We start from the raw sequence: 23,537 nt of genomic DNA on the forward strand, positions 1-23,537 counted from the left end.
ACCACCAACTGTCGGTCCCTGGGCCACGCCTCCGGTGAACCCTGCTGGACCGTGGCCCGGTACAGCCGTCCTTGGTCCCAGACCACTCGCTCCGGGTCCAAGTCCGAGGGAGGCTGTGCCGCCTGCTCCTTAAGAGCTTTCAGGCTGTCGTCAGCTTCTAACGCTGCCTGAAACCCCTGACTAGATGTGGCCAGAATCGACGAGACTGTCACATCTTCAGTCAGTACCCCGGGACCTGTGTCCTGGCTTCCACCTGACTCGGCTGCCACTTGGTCAGAAGGGGAAGAGCTATCGGACCTCCGGGAGGCCCCTTGGCTTCCAGCACTCCCACTGCGGGTGACAGCGGCCACAGCCGCTGCGACCGTGGGTCGTGCCTGCTCCTCCTCCGTTCCTGACCAAGTCGCCGGTTCAGGCAGACCTACCTGGCTTCCTGACACCCCGGTTGTGGGGGAACCATGCACCGAGATCTTACCTGGGAGCACTTCCGCTCCTGGACCGGCCCCAATCTCACCTGCCTGTTCCCCTCCTGCAGCAACAGAACCCCGCTGTGAAATCTCTGGGGACCCCACATATGCTGTGGTAGCCCCCACCCCACACACTGGTCCTCCCCCTGCAGCACCCTGCTCTCTGCTTATCCCTGCAGAGGGCAACAGATCCCAGCTCACAGGCTGGTTACTTGTAGAGGCATTGTCACACCTTTCTCTGACCCCCTCCCCTGTCACAGCTGCAGCTGAGTGTGTGTCTATGGTGTCTATGCAAGCAGAAATATCAGAGTTCACTCCCTCCTCCCTTACATCATTCATAGATAACACATTAACATTGTTAGGAGTCATGTCAGTACGGGCTGAAGGTTCAGCCCTTGGGGGGGGCCCAAACTGGGAGGTTATCTGCCCCAAATCTGTCCCAAGTAGCACGTTTGCAGGGATCCGATCAGTTACCCCCACCTCCCTCACCCCCCGCCCTGCGCCCCAGTCCACATAAATGTCAGCAACAGGCAGCGCCGGGTCAGTGCCTCCAATCCCGGAGACAGCGAGGGTTTTTCCAGGGATCAAGTCTTGGGGGGACACCATCTCAGGCCGCACCAGAGTCACCTCCGAGGCGCTGTCTCGCAGTCCTATGGTCACAGACCGGCCGACGGTGACAGGTTGGAAGCTGTCCAGGGACCTACCACCACCCCCACCCACACAATACACCTTGGGCGGCCCTTGGGACGGGGACGGAGCCGGGGCCTTGGGACGCTGAGGGCACATGGCCTTGAAGTGTCCAGGTAGGTTGCACTGGTGGCACCGTCTTGGTTCCGCCACGGGCCTGGAGAGGGGAGTTGAGGGGGACACCCCCTGCAGTCTAGGGGCAGGTGGGGCAGTCGCAGAATTCATCTTACCCCCTCTCCAGGTGCTGCTGGTGGCCGCTCTCCTGGCCTCAGGGGCCCGGTTGTTGGTGTAGTCATCGGCAAGGGCAGCTGTAGCCGTGGACCCCTTTGGCTTCTGGTCTCGGATGAACTGGCGGAGATCCTCAGGGCAGTTCCACAAGAGTTGCTCCGTGATGAACAAGTCCAGGATCTCCGGTCCGGTGGAAAGCTGCAGGCCTTGGGTCCAGTGGTCGGCAGCTCGGGCAAGTGCCCGCCGGTGGTCAGCCCAGGAGTCCTTTGGTCCCTTCTGTAGGCTCCGGAACTTCTTGCGGTAGGACTCTGGAGTGAGGTTGTACTGTTGGATCAGGGCCCGCTTGATGGTGTCGTAGCCCTGATCTGCCTCAGCAGGCAAGTCCCCAAGGATATCCAGGGCCTTACCCCTTAAACGGGGGGTCAGGTATTTGGCCCACTGTTCCTTGTCCAGATGGTGCTGCAAGCAAGTCCGTTCAAAAGCAGTCAAGAAAGAGTCCAAGTCTCCATCCTTCTCCAGCACTGGGAAGTCCTCAACACGGACCTTTGGAAGTTTGGTGTCTCGAAGGTCACATGTGGCTGATGAGGGCCGGAGCTGAGCTAGCTGCAGCTGGTAGTCACGGTCTGCCTGTCGCTCTCGCTCTTCACGCGCTGCCTGCCGCTCTCGCTCCGCAGCCTCACGCTCTGCGTGCCGCTCCGCAGCCTCAGCGTCACGCGCTGCCTGCCGCTCTGCCCTGCGCTCTGCCAGGAGTTCCTTGTAGCCCTTCTGGTCTCCAGCCTGGAGAAGGGCCATAGCCATTTGAAGAAGGCTATCCGAGCCTCCCAGGCTCGGTGGAATGGCACGTGGTGATCTGCGGCACGCTGCAGAGCTAGGCGATTCACTGTCCCTTTCAGAGCGGAGGGCTGGCATCTGGCTCGTTGAGGAACCTTGGGTGAGCTCCTCCTCATCTTGTCCAGCAGTGCCAGGTTGCGCAATGTCCTCGGCAGAACGGTTTTCTGGCGTCGAGCTCCTGGAGGACTCGTGGGCAACCTCCTCATTGCTGTCCACAGCACCGTCCTCCCTCTCTTCGGCTCCTGCCTTAGCATTGGCCAGTTGCATAGCTCTGCTCCTGGTGCCATCAGCCATTCTTGCAGACTTTTGGTCACTGACACAGAACTGACACCTGATTCCTCCACACACCTTACAGTATCTGCACTCTGACACTCTAGTGTTGAGCTAGTCTGAAGACCCCAGCAGCCACAGCTGCTGCAGGCAGTCTTTAGTGTCTGGGAGTATGGGTCTCACACTCACACACACTATTATCTCGATCCCACCGCTATGCCACCAATATGTCACAAACCACCGGGGGGGTCACTCAGAAATCCCCCGCGCTGGCTACCAGTACGTCACAATCGGGGGGTAACAAGTGGGGGTCACCCCTCCTTTATACCTCCCGACCGACAGACAGAGCACGTGACGCGCTCTCTAGCGCCCCTCTTATAGTCAGGCCAATTATGGAATTGCCCGACCATAAGCAAGGAGGCCGCTATACTACTTATGCCGATTATTGAAGGGTCCCCGGTGAGAGTAAGGTATATATTCCCCCGACCTCCGCGGGCGGAATATATAAAATCTCCCCGAATCTCACTGGCCTCCCCACAATAATCCTTGGCACAATTCGCTGCCACCAACCGATTTACGGTAACTATTAGCCGAACACACAGACGTGGGATTCAAGATCGAGATAACAGAACAGCCCAAGATTAATTATATAATTTAATCAGCCTAAAGCACACTAGAAACTACAATATATACAATAGGGAATCTACAGAATATACATATGTCAGAGTACAGTTACAGTCAAAGCATGGGTTACAAACAGGCATACACAGTTCCAGCAGTTACCTTGTTGCGTCTGGCCACAGGGGGGCGCTGTACCCAGGTTTCTAGGATCCTTCCCACAGATGTTTCCTACACGTGCCCCCAGCGAAAAGAACACTGGAAAATGGCCGAAGTAGGGTTATCAATCTGGGCAAATCCAGGTCCCCTCCTACCTTAGTGACCTCAGAGGGAGCACTGCTCCACCCCTGGCTTGAGTTATGGACAATCCACAACATGGAATATGGGCCATAACTTTGCCTGGGAGCGTCGTAGGCGGACGCCAATGCTCTCATTGTGACAGTTATGAATTTAGCTACAGAACGAGGGGACTCATGACCTGTCTGCCAGTTCCCCATTGGCTGATATCACGCCTGGGGCATTTCCCAATGTCCTGCTCCCATAAAAAGGGTGTGCCGGCATCGTCCGCATGCGGAGACACCATTTTTATGGTTGCCATATTTATCGGAAATATGGCTTGCGAGATATGAACCATTTTTTACTGGAGTCGTTCTGTCTGGCTATTTCCATAGCCTTGCTAACTAGCTAGCAGCCCCCACTACAGGGTCACGGCAGGGAGTCATCCTGTGTCCATTGTCCCCAAGCCACCTAATTTCCATATCACAGGACATGGCCATGGAGGTGTAAGTGGAACACTGAGAACAAGAAGGGAGGGGGCACTGCCAGGGAGTGATGAGGGATTATGACTGGAGTCATAATTCATCTTCATATCCCGGGATTTGCCTCACAGAGACCCTCAATCCTGGGCCTTTTCTGTCACATCGGTCAGTCGACAAGTTTTTTGTGGGAGTAGGTCTCATGTAAGACGACCCTCTCTTTCTGAGTCTCAGCTACACAAGCTCCAACAAGGAGATCGGAAATGGGTCACTGACACTAGATGGAATGGCTTGGCCCTTTAGAGTCATTTTTGTTAGGGTCTTTCAGAAAGGCTGATGGAGCTGAAGGAGGCATTGGTGTTTTATTAGACTCCTCTGATTTGAGAGGCTGCCATGGCTCTGGCCATACATATCGATAGATGCCTCAGAGATAGACCAGTGATGCCTCCTCCCCCTGTTGTACTTTCTTAGGCTGAAGTCCTTCCCATAACCTCTGATGAACCTATACAGTTATAAGGGCCTTTCTCTCAGTCTGGATCCCTTGTGGTTCATTGCAAGACAGGGGTATGTTTCTTCTGTTGTCATAAGGGCCATTTTATGAAGGTCTGTCCATCAATTCCTATGCATAGGAAGCAATCTGGAAACTAGGCGTCTATATTTCCCCCACATGTGCGTCTCAGTTTATTTTACCTGCTGAGTCTGTCATAGGTACCAAAACTGAGATTATATCTGTTGTTTTGGATAGTGGTGTGGGACCCAATATGGTGGATTCTCAGTTTTCATGGGCTCAAGGCTTCTCTTGTAATAGTTAGCTAAACCCATCCCCATATTTGCCATTGAGTCTGCACATCTCCGTCAGGCAAGTTTTATGTAAGTGATGCATAATGTAATCCTGCTTATAGGGGCTTATTACAAGGAGTTCCTTGGCTGTTATGTCTTGGAAGGTCTCTTTACTCCTATCATATTGTGTCTCAGTTTATTTTACCTGCTGAGATTGTCATAGGTACCAAAACTGAGATTATATCCGTCATTTTAGATAGTGGGGTGGAACCCAATATGGTGGATTCTCAGTTTTCATGAGCTCAAGGCTTCTCCTGTAATAGTTAGCTAAACCCATCCCCATATTTGCCATTGAGTCTGCACATCTCCATCAGGCAAGTTTTATGCAGTGATGCATAATGTAATCCTGCTTATAGGGCCTTTTCACAAGGAGTTCCTTTGCTGTTGTCTTGGAAGGTCTCTTTACTCCTATCATATTGTGTCTTATGCATAATCCAGTGGTGGACTGGCAGTCTAGAAAGATAGTCAGGTGAAGTGAGTTCTGCACAAATAAATGCCTGAATACCAGTACACTCTTTTTTGTCTTATTTTGTGGGAGTATTCTCAGAAAAAAAGAAGATAGAATTTGCCTCCCCAAGGTGCACATGATTGCTCCAAGACCAGGTTGTATAATCTTTCTGAAAGGCAACTGTGAAAGATTATATTGCGGAGAGTCTTGCTAAGGGACATACAGTATCAGACAATCCTCTTCTCTTGTGGCAGGAGGGTTTTTCTTTTTTAGTTAAAAAGATGGTGGTCTTACCAATAAACTTTCCCATGCAACAGGTGTGATTACATGTGCAAACATACATTTAATTAAAAATTGCAACTATACACAATTTAAAAAGAAAGATGGAGGTTTATATCCCTGTTTAGATTTTTGCAAATTCAATCAAATTACTATCTGTGACCCTTATCTTCTCCCGCTCATCCCCGATTTATTTAATCAGATTGCTGGTGTTAAGCTGGGTTCACACTAAGCGACAGCGACAACGACGTCGCTGTTACGTCACCATTTTCGGTGACGTAACAGCGACCTTGTAAGTCGCTGTTATGATCGCTGCTTAGCTGACAAACACAGCAGAAGCAGCGATCATAACGTCGCTGTGCTACATGTGCAGAGAGCAGGGAGCCGCGCTTAGCGCTGGCTCCTTGCTCTCCTAGGTACAGTACACATCGGGTTAATTAACCTGATGTGTGCTGCAGCTACATGTCACAGTGCAGAGAGCAGGGAGCCGCGCTTAGCGCTGGCTCCTTGCTCTCCTAGGTACAGTACACATCGGGTTAATTAACCCGATGTGTGCTGCAGCTACATGTCACAGTGCAGAGAGCAGGGAGCCGCGCGCACTGCTTAGCGCTGGCTCCTTGCTCTCCTTGCTACAGTATACATCGGGTTAATTACCCGATGTGTACTGCAGCCACATGTGCACAGAGCAGGAGCCGGCACTGGCAGCAAGAGCGGAGGCTGGTAACGAAGGTAAATATCGGGAAACCAGGGGAAGGTCTTCCCTTGGTTACCCGATGTTTACGCTGGTTACAGCTTACCGCAGCTGCCAGACGCCGGCTCCGGCTCCCTGCTCGCTTCATTTCGTCGCTCTCTCGCTGTCACACACAGCGATGTGTGTGTCACAGCGGGAGAGTGACGACCAAAAAATGAAACTGGACATTCAGCAACGACCGGCGACCTCACAGCAGGGGCCAGGTCGTTGCTGGATGTCACACACAGCGACAGCGACGGGACGTCGCTGCAACGTCACAGAAAATGGTGACGTAGCAGCGACGTCGTTGTCGTTGTCGCTGTGTGTGACACCAGCTTTAAGCGGTTTTCCAAGTTGGATCTCTGGGAGGTCTATAATCTAATCAGAATCAGAGAAGGGGTGTGGAAAACAGCCTTTAAAATTCCTGAAGGGTATTATGAAAACTTGGCCATGCCTTTTGGTTTGACAAATGCCTTCGCTGTTTTAAAATATTTTGTCAATGACATTTTTCGTCCCCTGATGGGTAGATTTGTGACAATACATCTTGATGATATTTTGATTCATTCGTCCGACCTCAAAACACATCAGGTGCAGATCAGGCAGGTGTTACAGATATTACATGATAATAAAATAAAGCTCGAAAAGCGGTGTTTGCCATGCAGCAGGTACAGCAATTTGACCATAAAGTAAAATTAAATTATAATAAATATATCATATGCAACTTATACTATAGAAAAAGGTATACTTTCATCACATAGTTTGAGTTAATCTTTTCACATACTCAATATGAGAGGTTGCTAATAAATCTTTGGCTTTACCCAGAAAGGAATGAGATAGGATGATGAATCTTTATATTTATTCCATATACTCTATACTGATGTCAACACACTCTTACAGACGCCATCATCTTAGTGACTGATTTTTGCACCCTGAACTTCTTTGGACGAGGAGAACCACTGTGCCTCCACTCTTGACTGCTCCTTGTTTTCAGGGTCATACAAATAAATCCTGGTCTAATCAATAGTGACCAGTAGATCCAGGAAGTTCTTATCAGTAAATTATCGCTGACAAATGGACCGGGAAGTTTTCACTCGCATGCTTCTCTGATCTGTTGTCAAACATTTGGGGACCCACTTTGCAGATAACTTCCTCATATCCAAAGGTTCATGGATAACGACTCAGACACATTCACGGGAAATCCCCATGATGTCTGCTATTGCTTTAGCTAGAATTTGTTGATTCTCCAGTATGAGGTTGTGCACAGCATCGACAATCTCCGGAACAACAACCATTCTCGGTCATCCAGGACATTCCTCATCATTGGTGCTGAAGTGGCCCATTTTAAATTTGGCAACCCAGTTCATAACTGTGGAATATGAAGGGCATTGAACCCCTAATATCTGCGACATATCACCATGAATATCCTTTTCAGACTTTCCTTGCAGAAACAAGAATTTTATCACTCTTCTGCTCCCAGTTGCTGTGAATATCGCATTAGACACCGCCATTTTGTTTTCCCGCATGTGCCATAAGCAACAAACACAAAATTTTTAAAGCATACAGTACAGACCAAACGTTTGGACACACCTTCTTATTCAAAGAGTTTCCTTTATTTTCAAGACTCTGAAAACTGTAGATTCACATTGAAGGCATCAAAAACTATGAATTTCCACATGTGGAATGAAATACTTAACAAAAAAGTGTGAAACAACTGATAAAATGTCTTATATTCTAGGTTCTTCCAAGTAGCCACCTTTTGCTTTGATTACTGATTTGCACACTCTTGGTATTTTCTTGATGAGCTTCAAGAGGTAGTCCCCGGAAATGGTCTTCCAACAGTCTTGAAGGAGTTCCCAGAGATGCTTAGCACTTGTTGGCCCTTTTGCCTTCACTCTGAGGTCCAGCTCACCCCAAACCATCTTGATTGGGTTCAGGTCTGGTGACTGTGGAGGCCAGGTCATCTGGCGTAGCACCCCATCACTCTCCTTCTTAGTCAACTAGCCCTTACACAGCCTGGAGTTGTGTTTGGGGTCATTGTCCTGTTGAAAAATAAATGATGGTCCAACTAAACGCAATCCGGATGGAATAACACGCAGCTGCAAGATGCTGTGGTAGCCATGTTGGTTCTGTATGCCTTCAATTTTGAATAAATCCCCATCAGTGTCAGCAGGAAAGCACCCCCACACCATCACACCTCCTCCTCAATGCTTCACGGTGGGACCAGGCATGTAGAGTCCATCCGTTCACCTTTTCTGCGTCGCACAAAGACACGGTGGTTGGATCCAAAGATCTCAAATTTGGACTCATCAGACCAAAGCACAAATTTCCACTGGTCTAATGTCCATTCCTTGTGTTCTTTAGCTCAAACAAGTCTCTTCTGCTTGTTGCCTGTCCTTAGCAGTGGTTTTCTAGCAGCTATTTTACCATGAAGGCCTGCTGCACAAAGTCTCCTCTTAACAGTTGTTCTAGAGATGTGTCTGCTGCTAGAACTCTGTGTGGCATTGACCTGGTCTCTAATCTGAGCTGCTGTTACCCTCCGATTTCTGAGGCTGGTGACTTATCCTCTGCAGCAGAGGTGACTCTTGGTCTTCCTTTCCTGGGGCGGTCCTCATGTGAGCCAGTTTCTTTGTAGCGTTTGATGGTTTTTGCCACTGCACTTGGACACTTTCAAAGTTTTCCCAATTTTTCAGACTGACTGACCTTCATTTCTTAAAGTAATGATGGAGACTCATTTTTCTTTACTTAGCTGCTTTTTTCTTGCCATAATACAAATTCTAACAGTCTATTCAGTAGGACTATAAGCTGTGTATCCACCAGATGTCTGCACAACACAACTGATGGTCCCAACCCCATTTATAAGGCAAGAAGTCCCACTTATTAAACCTGACAGGGCACACCTGTGAAGTGAAAACCATTTCTGGTGACTACCTCTTGAAGCTCATGAAGAGAATGCCAAGAGGGTGCAAAGCAGTAATCAAAGCAAAAGGTGGCTACTTTGAAGAACCTAGAATATAAGACATATTTTCAGTTGTTTCACACTTTTTTGTTAAGTATTTCATTCCACATGTATAAATTTATAGTTTTGATGCCTTTAATGTGAATCTACAATTTCAGAGTCATGAAAATAAAGAAAACTCTTTGAATGAGAAGGTGCGTCCAAACGTTTGGTTTGTACTGTATGTTAAACACATAAGGCTATCATGTGATGTAACATTTATACCATAGAAACAAAAAAAGATCACAAAGCCAAAGACTTATCGGCAGCCCCATGTATACCCCAATATTTTAGACTGAACACCCACCTTTGGATGGGAAAGTGCTTCAAAATATTTAAAGTCTTTCTTCATTACTGGATCAAATTTTCTTAATGACTTGTATCTAAAAAAAAAAGTTAAATTGTAATATCTTAGCAAATACTATTACAAGACTGTCAGGTTATAGTGTGCTAGAAAATAATGAAACAATCTCTTATTTTCTTCAGAACTAAGCCCACATATAAGTTAACTAAAGGCCGCTTTACACGGAACGACATCACTAACGCGATGTCGTTGGGGTCACGGAATTCGTGACGCACATCCATTCTCGTTAGCGACGTCGTTGCGTGTGACATGTACGAGCGACCGCTAACGATCAAAACTACTCACCTTATCGTTGATCGTTGACACGCTGTCCATTTCCCAAATATCGTTGCAGCTGCAGGTACGATGTTGTTCGTCGTTCCTGCGGCAGCACACAACGCTATGTGTGACACCGCAGGAACGAGGAACCTCACCTTACCTGCTGCTGCCCGCAATGAGGAAGGAAGGAGGTGGGCGGGATGTTTGTCTCGCTCATCTCCGCCCCTCCACTTCTATTGTGCGGCCGCTTAGTGATGTCGCTGTGACGCCGAACGAACCACCCGCTTAGAAAGGAGGCGGTTCGCCGGCAACAGCGACGTCGCTATGCAGGTAAGTTCGTGTGACGGGTCCGAGCGATGTTATGCTCCCCGGGCAGTGATTTGCCCGTGACGCACAACCGACGGGGGCGGGTACGCTCGCTAACGATCTTGCTAGTGAGATCGCAGCGTGGAAAGTGGCCTTTAGGCACAGTTCTGGTGACCATATTGGAAAATAAACCATCCCTTCCATAAACTGCGACAGCAAAAGCATAAAGCATAAAGTGTGACAGCAGTACCCCATTCTCATGTGCATTGCAGACATTTGTCAATGTGTCCTTTACATTGCATGTTATCTTCTGGGCTGTAAAAAAAAAAAAAACAGTGCTGCAATATTTTCCATGCAGACCATTTGTCTGGGCGGAAAATTGTCAATGGGCACTAGCACACTGGCTACAGCATCATGAGTCCATGTGTTTACTGTGTGTTGTCCATGGCACACATGAACAGCACATGAACTGATTGTATGTTCATCTCCAAGTGCAAGTACTTAAATAAAGGGACTCCAGAAAGAATTGTCTAAATTTGGGAGATATAGTTGAATGCTCAAACAGCTATTGCATCATTGGCTGCCTGAATACTGTTGTTTAAGGTGTATGCACATGGGAATCATGCGGTTATAGGTAATGTCTGCTAGAGATGAGCGAACAGGTCGTGGTTCGGCTCGAGTTCGGTTCGTCGAACAGAAGTCTCGTTCGAGTTCAGTTCGGCGAACGTTCGACGAACCGAATTCGAACCGCATAGGAAACAATGGCAGGCAATCACAAACACAGAAAAACACCTAGAAAACACCCACAAAGGTGTCCAAAAGGTGACAAACGACTCACAACACAACACAAACACATGGGAAAGTGACAAGGACATATACTCATGTGAAAACAAAAGAGCTGGACAAGGAAAAAGAGGAGGAGACACAGATATATGAGTATATGCAAGGAAACATCGATGCCATTACTGTGCAACTTGAGCCCTGCTCATTTTAGGCTTCCAATCTGGATAAATTGCCTGAGCTTGCCACGTACGCCTTGGGGATCTTGTCGTATCCTGCAGCCAGCGTTCTCTCGGAACCTTTCTTCAGTGCTGCTGGGGTCTGCTGGCAGATAAGCACACGCGTCTGTCCACTGACAATGTGGACATGGCTCTCAGAGGACTTTTCTTCCCCTGGGTCAGCCAGGGGTCGCGAAAGGCACACGTATTTTTGAGAGTGCTTCATGCAAAGCATCTTTTTCATTTTGAAAAGGGGGGTCAACTGATGTCAGTCAAGTGGGGTGTGTGTGGCCCAATTAGTGGAAACGAGGGAGACTGTGGTTGGAGTCCCCTCGCTGTGTTTGTAAAAGAACCAAGATAAACAAGTCATGGCTCTCAGAGGACTTTTCTTCCCCTGGGTCAACCAGGGGAGGTGAAAGGCATGCATATTTTTGAGAGTGCTTCATGCAAAGCATCTTTTTCATCTTGAAAATGGGGTCAACTGATGCCAGTCAAGTGGGGTGTGGGTGGCCCAATTAGTGGCAATGAGGGAGACTGTGGTTGGAGTCCCCTCGCTGTGTTTTACATGATTTTCGAAGGGCATGACATGCCTAAGAGGTTGAGTTTCAGCATCTGCAACTTGGTGGCTACAGAAAGGCTGCCTTTACACCCTTTTGAGACAGAGTATTTTCGAGACCTTATGCCCATTGCAGTGCCCCAAGAGCCGATGGCCAGTCGCCACTCTTTCTCCAAGAAAGGCGTGCCCGCGCTACCACAGCAGGTCGCACACAACATCACCGATTCCTTGAGAAACTCTGTGTGTGACAGGGTGCATTTCACCACAGATACTTGAACCAGTAAGCATGGACAGGGGAGTTACATGTTGCTGACTGGCCACTGGGTAACTATGGTGAGAGATAGAGAAGGGTTTGCTGTACAAGTCTTGCCGTCCCCACGAGTTGTGTGTCAATCCTTCCTCTGTATGTACAAGTTCCTCCACTGCTTCTGCCTCCTCAACCTCGTGTGGGTCCTCCACCTCGGCCAAAACCCTGTGTGGTCAGGCCACCCTTCCTTGTAACTGTGCCCAAGGAATCCCACACACCTCCTTACTATGCTGGCAGCAGAGCTCAACAGCATGATGCGGTCGACTCTTTACTTAGAAATGTCTGGGAAATGTGAGTCACACCGCTGATGAGCTGTGGACGGTAAGCTCTGGAGAGTGAGACCGAGTTTCATCAATGGTTGTCTCCACTCAACCAGCAGCCAGGGAAGGCCGGGTGCGACAATGATGCAAACCAGTCTGCGACCCTTCTTCAGGGCAAAACATTAATTGAGGAAGAGGAACAGAATGGGATGGCCAGGACTTAATCAGAAAACAAGCAGAGGTGAAATGCGGATCGGCCAACGAGGTACATAAACAGCAAGCAGGAAAAGTAGTCACAGGTAACAAGCACACAAAATCATAAAACTGAACTGGGGGTAACAGTAACAAGAGGTTCATAGCTATGTCTGGCAGTGGTCTGCAGACAGGAGGGGCCTAAAAAAGGGTGTGGTGTATTCCCATTGGTTGTAGCTGAATGATGGTACTTCATCTGTGAGATACCCACCACCTACATTCAGCCTGTGGTTCTGCATCTGTCAAGGTAACGCAGCCCAGTGGGTGAGCATAACCTGCGTCCACCTGCACTGCTGGCATCGACTCCTTTCCCATCATCAGCACTATGCACGAAAGGAACACGTTGTCACCTGGCGACCGGAGTACAAATTGATTGAGTGGACTACGTTGGTGACTTAACAGCCGAGTGCGGCAATGATGCAAACCTGTCTGCAGCCCTTCGTCAGGGCAATGTGACACACGTGCCTTGTATGGCTCATGTGTTGAATCTGATTCTCCAGCAATTTTTAAAATATCGTCCCGGCCTACATGGCCTTGTGCAGCGGGCACGCTGCTATGTGCTCACTTTCATCCTTCGCACCCAGCAGCTCAACAACTTTCATCGCTCCGGAAGTCTTAGGGTCTGGCGATTAAACAACTGAAATGCGATGTTACGACACGCAGGAATTGGAATCTGCACATGTTGCAGCGTCTGTGGCAGCACCGCAGAGCCCTGCTGAAATACGGTATGACGTATACCCTGGGCTAACTTGATCCAGAGGTGGTGCAGATCACGCTGCTGGAGTGGTGTCAGATCAAGGACCTATGCACCCTTCTACACAGTTTACAAATGTCGACGAAGATGTTTAGCACTGGCGATGCCATTCTCAGCGTGACAATTCTGGTCATCTACAAGATGGAGCACACTGTAAGCATTATTCGGAGTCAGGTGTTGGTCCAAGAGGAAGGGGAGGAAGTACAGGAGGAGTCATATGCAGAAGGGATAATAAGATCTACAAGGTCCAGACGGTGAGCGGCACCTAGGCGGAAGTCAAGGGACAGTGGGGGAGAGGGATTAACAAGGGCGCATAGTATCAGCAAAAATTGTTGAGGAAGGTGCAAGAGCCCATGAAGAAATGGAGGACGAACTGGCGATGGGCATGGAAGACTCAGCAGATGAGTGAGAGCTTGCTCACATTTCGGTTGTGCGAGGTTGGGGGGAGAGGGCAGAGGAAGGAGGCACGATTCTCACCTCTCTGCCACCAACACACCAAGGACTTGGTCCTCCTGGATGCACAAGACACATGAGCGCCTTCTTGCTGCACTACCTACAACATGACCCTCGGATTGTACGAATTCGAAGTAATGCTAACTACTGGGTTGCCACACTGTTAGATCCCCGGTACAAGACAAACTTTGGCGAATTAATTCCTGCCATAGAAAGGGACGCACGTATACAGGAGTATCTGCAGAAGGTGGTACGGATTCTTAGATCTGCTTTTCCACTACACACCAGTGCTGCACAGAGTGAATCTCAACGCTTTGTCATGGATAGGAGGAAATGATCTTTTACTTGTCCACATCAGAGGGACCGAGGGCTGTCTGCTGTGCTGAGATGGCATTGAGTACGGTGTCCCTGCAGAGTTGCACTTTTGGTCATATACAAAATGAGTTGAAAAAGGACAGATGCTGGTGGAAAGGGGAACAGGTGTGTTGGAAAGGGGAAAAAAGTTTTTGTCCGTGGATTTGGTGGTTAAGCAAAAGTAACATTTGCTTAAGAAACACCATCTGTTACGGTGGGACTGGCAGATTTGGATAAGGTGGTATATACTATGTTACCGCTATATAACGAAAATTAATAAGAAAAGAAAGAGAAAGGTATATATCCCCATCAGCAGTCAATGCCCACCGTGCTCCCAGATGGAAAAGGAGAGGTTGGCAACTGGAAGGTTAGGTGGAGGATACAGAGCTGTGTGGCTATGAAACTAATAGTAGCCTGAACAGAGTTAGACGCCACTCGGATCTGGAGACTGGGAGCCCTGTTAGCGTCACAGGGTCAACACGCCCACCCAGCCCAGGAACTCCCTGTTAACATCACAGGGGCCATTGAGTACGCTCACCGTGTGCATTGGGGCCACACCTGTGGACACCAGGCGCATCAGCAGCAGCAGGCCTGTTAATGCCACTGGGCTGCACAAGCAGGACTGGTAGGACAGGAGCTGGTCTTAACCGTTCTGCGTTACCAACTGTGGTGGCGGCCTGCATCGACGCCCTATCCCTGCCTACCTCTGGCCTAAAGCCGCAATGGGTTCAACACATGGAGGTGTGCGCTTTCGGAGCATAATAGAAGACTGCGCACCTCCTTGTTGGCTCCAGCCCGTTTTATAACCTGGGTCCGCCCCAAACCAGGGTGGACCACAATGCACCTACTGGAGACAAAAGCAGAGTGACACGTCATGAGTGGCATAACTAGCGTCCTATTTGGAACCGCAACTTTAATAATGACCTCATGGCTGCCACGACACAAACACCTCACCAGTCATCGTCTGACCATCAATAATGAGGTGACAAGTCATAGGGGCGGGCCTCTGCAAGCCATTTGGGAGTGGCCTGGCCACATCGTCAGGACACCTGATGCCCTGTGGTGTATATGGGCCCCCCACATCAGGGGCAGGGCCAAAGAGTTCATTACCGGACCTAGTCTCTGATGCAGTAAGTGTCTGAGCATGCTCAGTAGCATGAAATACAGTCTCTGAAAAAAGGCTATCAGCTTTAGCATGGTGTCTAGGCACAAAACAGGACTTAGACCCGGCACGGAGTGCAAGTACCTGTGCAAAGAGGCTTTTCGCACTAAGTGTGGGAGCATGCGCTGTATCCCGAAATGAAGACTTAGCCTCAGGAATGGCACAGTCAGGCTGAGCATACTCACTAGGCGAAACACTGTAGTTAGGCTGCGGCTGGGTTAAATCGGCACACGCAAGCGCACTAGCTGTCTCTCCACACTTAGACGTGGAGGAGAAATTGCTCTTCGGGTGTGGACTTGGAGATGCTGTCTATGAACAGAAGGAAAAGCTAAAGGTGTGTGTTACAGCAAGGAGCCACCGCGGAAACACTTCGTTCAATTGTGAGGGGAGTCATTTTGGAGTTTGGTGAGGAGTACCGTAACGCCAGTGAGCAGCATCCTGTGCCACAGACCAACATTCTTACGGTGCTGTCTATACTGCTTACCGTGAGAGGAGCGTAAAGTCTGTATTTCTGGCAACTGGACATCACAGTACCCGGGTACGGTAGGCTGTGCCCAGACAATAATGCGGGCACGCAACACTTTGTTTTATTAGCAAAACACATATCTGTTCTGGGTAGGCTGACTATTTATAGACAATAAGACTTGCTGCCTCTGCACTGTCAAATTGTCACGTACACTTTAAATCATAGAGGGACAGCGACACATGTTTGCATTGACTGTTGATTTTCAAGATTTCCATGACTGTGTTGCACAGCTGTGTAGTTTGCATTCACACTGTTATCATCTGCCATATCTGTGAGGCTTTAGCTAACAAGGGTATTCAGGGGGGGTAATGTGTTTTGTCTATGTTTACGTAGATAACTGGGAAGCTCTTGTGATGCGCCACTGGTAAGTCGTGTTCGCACACACACACACACACACACGCACAAACACACAATTACTGCTACGCAGAGGGATTAGCAGGTAGTAGGCAACAGAATAGATTGTTCAATTATTTAAATTGTATGCATGGTTCTTATTGTTTGTTTTGGTAAAGTTAAACAATCATTTATCAACCCAACTGACTAGAGCCCTTTTCCTGTTGCCTGGTTTTGCTGCATACTGGGGAGCCCACCCTGTACACGACTTAAAATGAAGCATAAGTCGCAATGTGAATTTCACTGTGCTACAATGCGGCCTAGCGTGCCTGTGCAACCACCGCCTGCCCCATCAAGTGCATCTGCGTGCTCTTCATCCTCTGTGACTGTGGGGACAGCAGTCTCACATGGTTTTTCACACAGAACTTCCACCCCTTTACACGCAACAGGGAGTGTGATTGGCAGGTCATCACTTGTTTTGGAAGTGGAAACAGATGGTATTGTTGAGCTGTCAGACATCGAGAAAACTAACATTGGATGCAGGCTACATTATATCCACACCTGCACCTTCGTCACAGATTGGCTGGACTACCTGCAGTTAATAATTGCATTCCAGAAATGGAAAGGAGTGTAGAATGCACATGTGTTGTACCTTGCTTGGCAGCAAAGGAACACTAACTTAGTATTACAGACAATTTTAGGAAGGCAGAAAAAGAGTCAGCTCTTTGGGCAAATTAAATAGCGTGGCAAAAGTGGACAGGTGGGTATAGTGGCTGTGTTCTGTGGGTACCAGGACGGTAAAAGAAGCCTCACTTTCTATCCCTCCTAATGATCAAATGCAGCAAGGAATTCCCTGAGTTTGCTATAAAATTAGTGTAGCAAAATGTGTATGAGGGTAGAATGCAGAGGTGCTAGAAATAGCTTTTCACCAGTGGGGCACTAATGGAGTACAACAGCCACTTCTTGTATGCCACTAAATGGCAGCATATTTTGCTATCATTATAGCTTATTAAAAACAGAGCAGGAGGGTGTCATGCAGAGGTGCTGCACATAGATTTGCACCAGTGGGGCACTAATGGAGTACAACAGCCAGTTCTTGTATGCCACTAAATGGCAGCATTTTTTGCTATTATTATAGCTTATTAAAAACAGAGCAGGAGGGTGTCATGCAGAGGTGCTGCACATAGATTTGCACCAGTGGGGCACTAATGGAGTACAACAGCCACTTCTTGTATGCCACTAAATGGCAGCATTTTTTGCTATCATTATAGCTTATTAAAAACAGAGCAGGAGGGTGTCATGCAGAGGTGCTGCACATAGATTTGCACCAGTGGGGCACTAATGGAGTACAACAGCCACTTCTTGTATGCCACTAAATGGCAGCATTTTTTTCTATCATTATAGCTTATTAAAAACAGAGCAGGAGGGTGTCATGCAGAGGTGCTGCACATAGATTTGCACCAGTGGGGCACTAATGGAGTACAACAGCCACTTTTAGGATGCCACTAAGTTTACTCAGTGTTTGCTAGTATAATGTCTTAGTAACAATGAGTTTGAGTGTGCAATGCAGGCAGACGTGCTGCAAATATCTTTGCACTAGTGGGACAATACAGAAGTCCAACAGCCACGTTTAGGATGCCACTAAGTTCACTCAGTGTTTGCTAGTATAATGGCTTAGTAACAATGAGTTTGAGTGTGCAATGCAGGCAAACGTGCTGCAAATATCTTTGCACTAGTGGGACAATACAGAAGTCCAACAGCCACTTTTAGGATGCCACTAGGTTCACTCAGTGTTTGCTAGTAAAATGGCTTAGTAACAATGAGCTTGAGTGTGCAAAGGGCAGGAGGGTACAGTGGCAGGGTTGTGGGTCTGGGTAGAGGAAAGGAAGCCTGCCTTTCTATCCCTCCTAATGGGGAAATGCAGCGAGGAAATCCCTGACCTTAGCTACACAGACGCTGTCATCTTGTGTAGCTGTTAAAATCTGTTTTCACGGCCCTGACTGTCACCTATGGCTCTGACCCTGCCAGTATTATCCCTTAAAAGGACTGATAGAAACTTCTATCCCTATTCTGTACAGCGCTGTGTATGGAGCGTACACAGCAGTATCGGAGATAGGAGCTGCGCCAGCGGTGACTGACACCAAGGACGCAGAAGGCAGATAATGGCGTGCTGGAGGAAAATGTCCGTTTTTATAATGCAGGGACATGTGACATGGACATCCTATCACACATGCCGTTGCTTCTCTGGCTAAAAGTCCACTTAGCTGTGTGTGTGTCTGGGATTTGCTGACATGCTGGCCCGCCCCACTACACGCGCACGCTTAGGGAAGGAAGACAAGGAAAAAAAAAAAATGGCGATCGCCATTATCCCAGCAGCAGTGATCTGAATGCGCTGTTCCCGCACACTATACACTGAAATTTCATAATAGTGTGAGTCACAGAGTGACTTGCACTATTACAGCGGAAAGCCAGCTAGTAATTAGCTGGTCTTTTTGCTGCTAGAACCGTTCTCGAACGTTTCTAGAACTATCTATCTAGTTCGATCTAGAACAGCCCCCAAAATCACTCGAGCCGCGAACTGGAGAACCTCGAACCGCGAACCACGCTCAACTCTAATTATGACACTTTAACATATTCAATATGTTCTTGATTTTACTTAAATACATTTAGACTATTTAGGATACTAATTACCTGAAACATGCGTGATTGTATGCTTTTTTTGCTAATGTGAAAACCAGAAAATTAATACTTAAAAAAAAGAAAACTGGGAGCTTATTTTTAATCTTTTTGCCTAGTGTATTTGAAAAAAAGACATGACCATCAAGCCGGACTTTATCCTTTTTTGTTGCCATTTCCCCTGTTTGTCTTACTTTTCCTTGTGACATATTAGTGCAGCGGTGGGGTTAGCATCCCTCACCTGCCAGCGCACTAGCCTGGGCATTTACGGTGTTTCTCAGGGTTACAAGTTCCTGCTCGGCGGCAGTTGAGGAGGCTGTATAGGGACTGGTCAGGCGTGCAGTGTACAGCTGCAGGTGAGTGCTGGAGGTGACCTATGTACCCCTATCACAAGTGCTAGGGTCCTCCGTTGTTATGATAACCACTGTGTTTCCCCTTATGTGTGGTATTTGTTGTATTTTTGTTGTGCGTCAGGTTCCTTGTGCCAGGCTTCTCATACCTGGCAAGGGTGACACTGACGAACCAAAGGAAATAAAAAAAATACATATATAGTCTTTAAAGGGCCTTGGGCCTGGGACAACTCATAAAGTCCCATGGCTTCCAGTACCACCTATATGCCGATGACACTCAGATCTACCTCTCTGGCCCAGATGTCACATCTCTGCTGTCCAAAATCCCGATGTGTCTATCTGCTATATCCTCCTTCTTCTCCTCTCGCTTCCTCAAGCTCTATGTGGCCAAAACTGAACTAATCATCTTTCCTCCATCTCACCTACACTCTCCACCTGATCTATCTATCACAATACATAACTCCATGCTCTCGCCAGTACCCAAAGTTTGCTGCCTCGGAGTGACCTTTGACTCTGCTTTGTCCTTCATACCACACATCCAATCCCTCACCACCTCCTGCCGCCTTCAACTCAAAAATATTTCCAGAATCTGTCCTTTCTTCAATTTACAATCTACAAAAATGCTAGTGCACGCCCTCATAATCTCCCGCCTCGACTACTGCAACATCCTCCTCTGTGGTCTCCCTGCTTACACGCTCGCCCCTCTCCAGTCCATCCTTAATTCTGCTGCCCGACTGATCCACCTCTCTCCTCAATACTACCCCACTTCTCCTCTCTGCAAGTCCCTCCACTGGCTCCTTCCACCGTATCCACTTCAAACTACTAACACTGACCTACAAAACTGTGCATAATCTGTCTCCTCTGTATATCTCTGAACTAATCTCCCACTACACTCCAACACGTCACCTCCGGTCCTCCCAAGATCTCTTTCTCTCCTCCGCTCTCATTCGCTCCTCATGCAACCGACTCCGAGACTTCTCCCGAGCATCCCCAGTCTCCTGGAACTCATTGCCCAAACACGTCAGACTATCTCCTATCCTTGCAAACTTCAAACGGAACCTGAAAACCCATCTGTTCAGAAATGCCTACAATCTAAAATGAACTCGCTGCCGCCTGACCACCGTGCGGAGCCGCCGCCCGACCACCGTGCGGAGCCGCCGCCCGACCACCGTGCAGAGCCGCCGCCCGACCACCGTGTAGAGCCGCCACCTGACCACCGTGCGGAGCTGCCGCCCGACCACTGTGCGGAGCTACCGCCCAATCTACACCCCACCTACTATCTCCTCCCCAAATCCTATAGAATGTAAGCCCGCAAGGGCAGGGCCCTCTTCCCTATTTACTAGTCTGTCTACTGTAACTTGTATATGTATTCTGTATGTAACCCCTTCTCATGTACAGCCCCATGGAATTAATGGTGCTCTATAAATAAATAATAATAATAATAATAATAATAATAATAAATAAAGCAAAAACATTTTCCTGGTTCCAATATGTAATAATAGTAAATCAACAGCACATAGAGTTATATGCATATTTAAAGGGGTATTCCCATCTCCAAGATCTGATCCCAATATGTAGGAGGCATAATAATAATAATATTAACAGATATCTCCAATTAGAAATGTAGTATAGTTCTCCTGCTAAAGCCATGACTGTTACCTCACGTGCAGGGCATTGCAGCGTAGGTATCCATGGTTACAACCACTCATATAGTGACAGTTAGTTAGTTACGCATGGTCATAACCATGGATACCTAAACTGCAATGTCCTGCACATGAAATAAGAAACATGGTTGTATCAGTAAAACTATACTACATTTCTAATTGAAGGCATTTGCTATTATTATTATTATTATTATTATTATTATTATGCCTGCTACATATTGGGATAGGATCTTGGAAGATGGGAATTCCCCTTTAAACATACACTGCCATAGCCTTGAAAATCTATGATCTGGGGTCAGGTATACCAAAATGCCGATGAATGATATTTTACAATATTTGAAGCATCATTTGTACAATGCCATATGATCATACTATAAATGCAAGAACGTTTTTCCATATTACTTGCAACCAATGTACCTGTCACTGTCAAAGACCAGTGGATATTCATAGTTCGACTTCATATTTGTTTCTGATTTACTCTGAACAGGCATCTCCAGTATATCGGATGGTAGAATAAATTCCCTGTGATTAGTTAACACATAAGTTCTTCTCTGCCCAAAGTAACCAATGTAATGTCCGTTTGAAGCGTGCCAGAGTCTACAGATAAAACATTTATAGGTTTTGTAAGATATAAATGTACAATATAATTAAAGGGGTTATCTGGTGTTCTGAGGAAAGCCTGCTGTCACTTTAGGGGACTGCAAACTTCAGAATCTTTACAGCGTGCACTGTGCACGTCTCGTTATCGGGATGTGATTTGCATACATGCGGTCATGTACTGACTAGAATTCACTCAATAGAAGTGAACTGAGCAAGGCTGAGCACATCTTGTTGGAATGTGGCTGGAAGTATGCATATAATTTACTACTGCCCGTGCTTGCCATCAAACCTGGAGAATCCTGACAGAGTGTGTTGCACACACAGTATAAATTCAGAAGTGTACAGTCACATAGAGTGAAGTGACTGCGGACTTTTATCAAACTCTTTAAGGAAAACTATTCAGCTATAAATGAAACATTGCTACCTAATAGATCCGTCAACAGACGCAGATATCACAATACTTGTGCTGTCCTCATAATACAAGCTGGTAATTTTCAGAGTATGGGCCTTCCAGCATAGGTGCTGCTTTAAGGTCTGCAGGAAAAGATATTATTTAGGTAGTAATCACGTACAAAAATTGTCTGGCTTTAAATGTGTGATGCTTATCCGTAAAGAGTAAAATTAGAAAAAAAGCTTGAATGGCTCATCTATTCAAGAAGTAGCAATCCGATTATGACGTGTATTGAGCCATACATCCCATGTGGAAAGAAATTCTAGATTACAGCTATCAAAGCCCTGAAGTACTTATTGCAATCTGACTTAGAGGTCACTGTAGTGGTACTTTTTACAGCAGTGGGGTGCTATTATTTCGGTGTATTGTGGTGAAATCAAGTACATACCTTTTGCCGTAATACTTCATTAACAACATGTCTTTACTACATTAGGTTCTTCTCTCACCCTTTTTGACTAGTTGCCCAGTTAGCTACCTAGAGAGACCTCTCTGATGTCTGTACACAGTGCTGCATACTGTGGTACCTTTGAAAGATACGTACTTGAAGATTTGGATGTTGGTGTAGAAATAACAACCCTGGTCCAGCTTTGGGTGCACCAAAACCCATACAATTTTTCTACTTACTCACAGGAGGGGAGTACACTTTTATTCCATAATGTGTTTTACTCGGCAAGCATGGCCTTTGACATGGACCACACATTCATATCCCTTTGGGGAATGTAGGCCTAAGCAAATTTGTTTCTATGGTGATGATCAACTGCCCAACTTTTGAAAAGATAATCATGGATGTCCATCTCAAGGTAGACAATATGGCAGGCAGCTCTCCTGACCCAAGTGTGACATCTGCTTGGGTTAGGAGAGCTGCTGGCCAGTCCGAGCATTGGGATGCAACTCTCAGATGAGGCATATGGCCATGTAACTGATCCCTAATGCAAAAATTATCTCAAGGCCTTTCCACATCATAATTATGTGGAAAATGTGAGTGTTATCTAGAATTTCAACACTTCATTATTTCATCATCACTGCCTTTTTTCAATATTCATGCATAAAGCACAAGGCCATAAAGTATCATCTCTACTTCATCTACAGCTGTGAATTTAGCATAAGATTACTTAGAGTTCTGAGCAGAAAACTGGTGGACATATAAATCAGTCAGGGACACCAATAAATTTATGAAATCCTCAGAGAAAATGATTCTGAAACAGACAATTTCGGTGAGGCCTGCAGCTTTGAATTGGATACCTGAGCTGTCCATAAAAACAGGAACCTCAAACTCATCATTTTTAGAAGGAGGGGACCATATGGGATTATTTATTGTGGGTGCCGCCTTAGTGGGTTGGGTGGGGAACATGATGGCTGCTTTCTTATATGACTTACCGTATTTTTCGGTTTATAAGATGCCCCGGATGATAAGACGCACCCTCAGATTTAGAGGAGGAAAATAGGAAAAAATAATTTTAATGTTAAAATGTGGGTCCGTCTTATAATCCTAGTGTGTCTTCATTCTAATGCTTACCAGAGGGGGATGACTTAGGAAGGTTACAGGAGGCAGGGTCAGCAATGCTGCGGGCTCAGAGGAGGGGGTGCTGGATCTCAGAAGGTTCAGTGGACGGAGGGTCAGCATTACTGCGGCCTTGGGGGTGTCGCTGCGGGCATCATTGATCTGGCAGTATGCTGCGGGGGTGTCACTGCAGTGGAGGACTCAGGAGGGTCACAGGACGGAGTGTGGTTGCGGTGGTGAGCACCTCATCTGACTTCAGACTCTATT

At 47.3% G+C, this 23,537-nt stretch overlaps 1 protein-coding gene across 1 annotated transcript in view; it reads right to left on the reverse strand.

Moving 5' to 3' along the window:
• The window catches only part of WDR64 (WD repeat domain 64), a 202,158-nt gene that overhangs the window by 18,438 nt on the left and 160,183 nt on the right, over window positions 1–23,537 (reverse strand). Inside the window, exons 23-25 of the mRNA XM_075350352.1 lie at window positions 21,743–21,852; window positions 21,136–21,315; window positions 9,453–9,528 (exon numbers count right to left, since the gene is read on the reverse strand). Of these exons, the coding sequence (XP_075206467.1) occupies window positions 9,453–9,528; window positions 21,136–21,315; window positions 21,743–21,852 (366 nt within the window). The remainder of the gene's footprint in view (window positions 1–9,452; window positions 9,529–21,135; window positions 21,316–21,742; window positions 21,853–23,537) is intronic.

Source organism: Anomaloglossus baeobatrachus, chromosome 1 (assembly GCF_048569485.1).
Source record: "Anomaloglossus baeobatrachus isolate aAnoBae1 chromosome 1, aAnoBae1.hap1, whole genome shotgun sequence".
In the NCBI taxonomy this organism is placed as follows: domain Eukaryota; kingdom Metazoa; phylum Chordata; class Amphibia; order Anura; family Aromobatidae; genus Anomaloglossus; species Anomaloglossus baeobatrachus.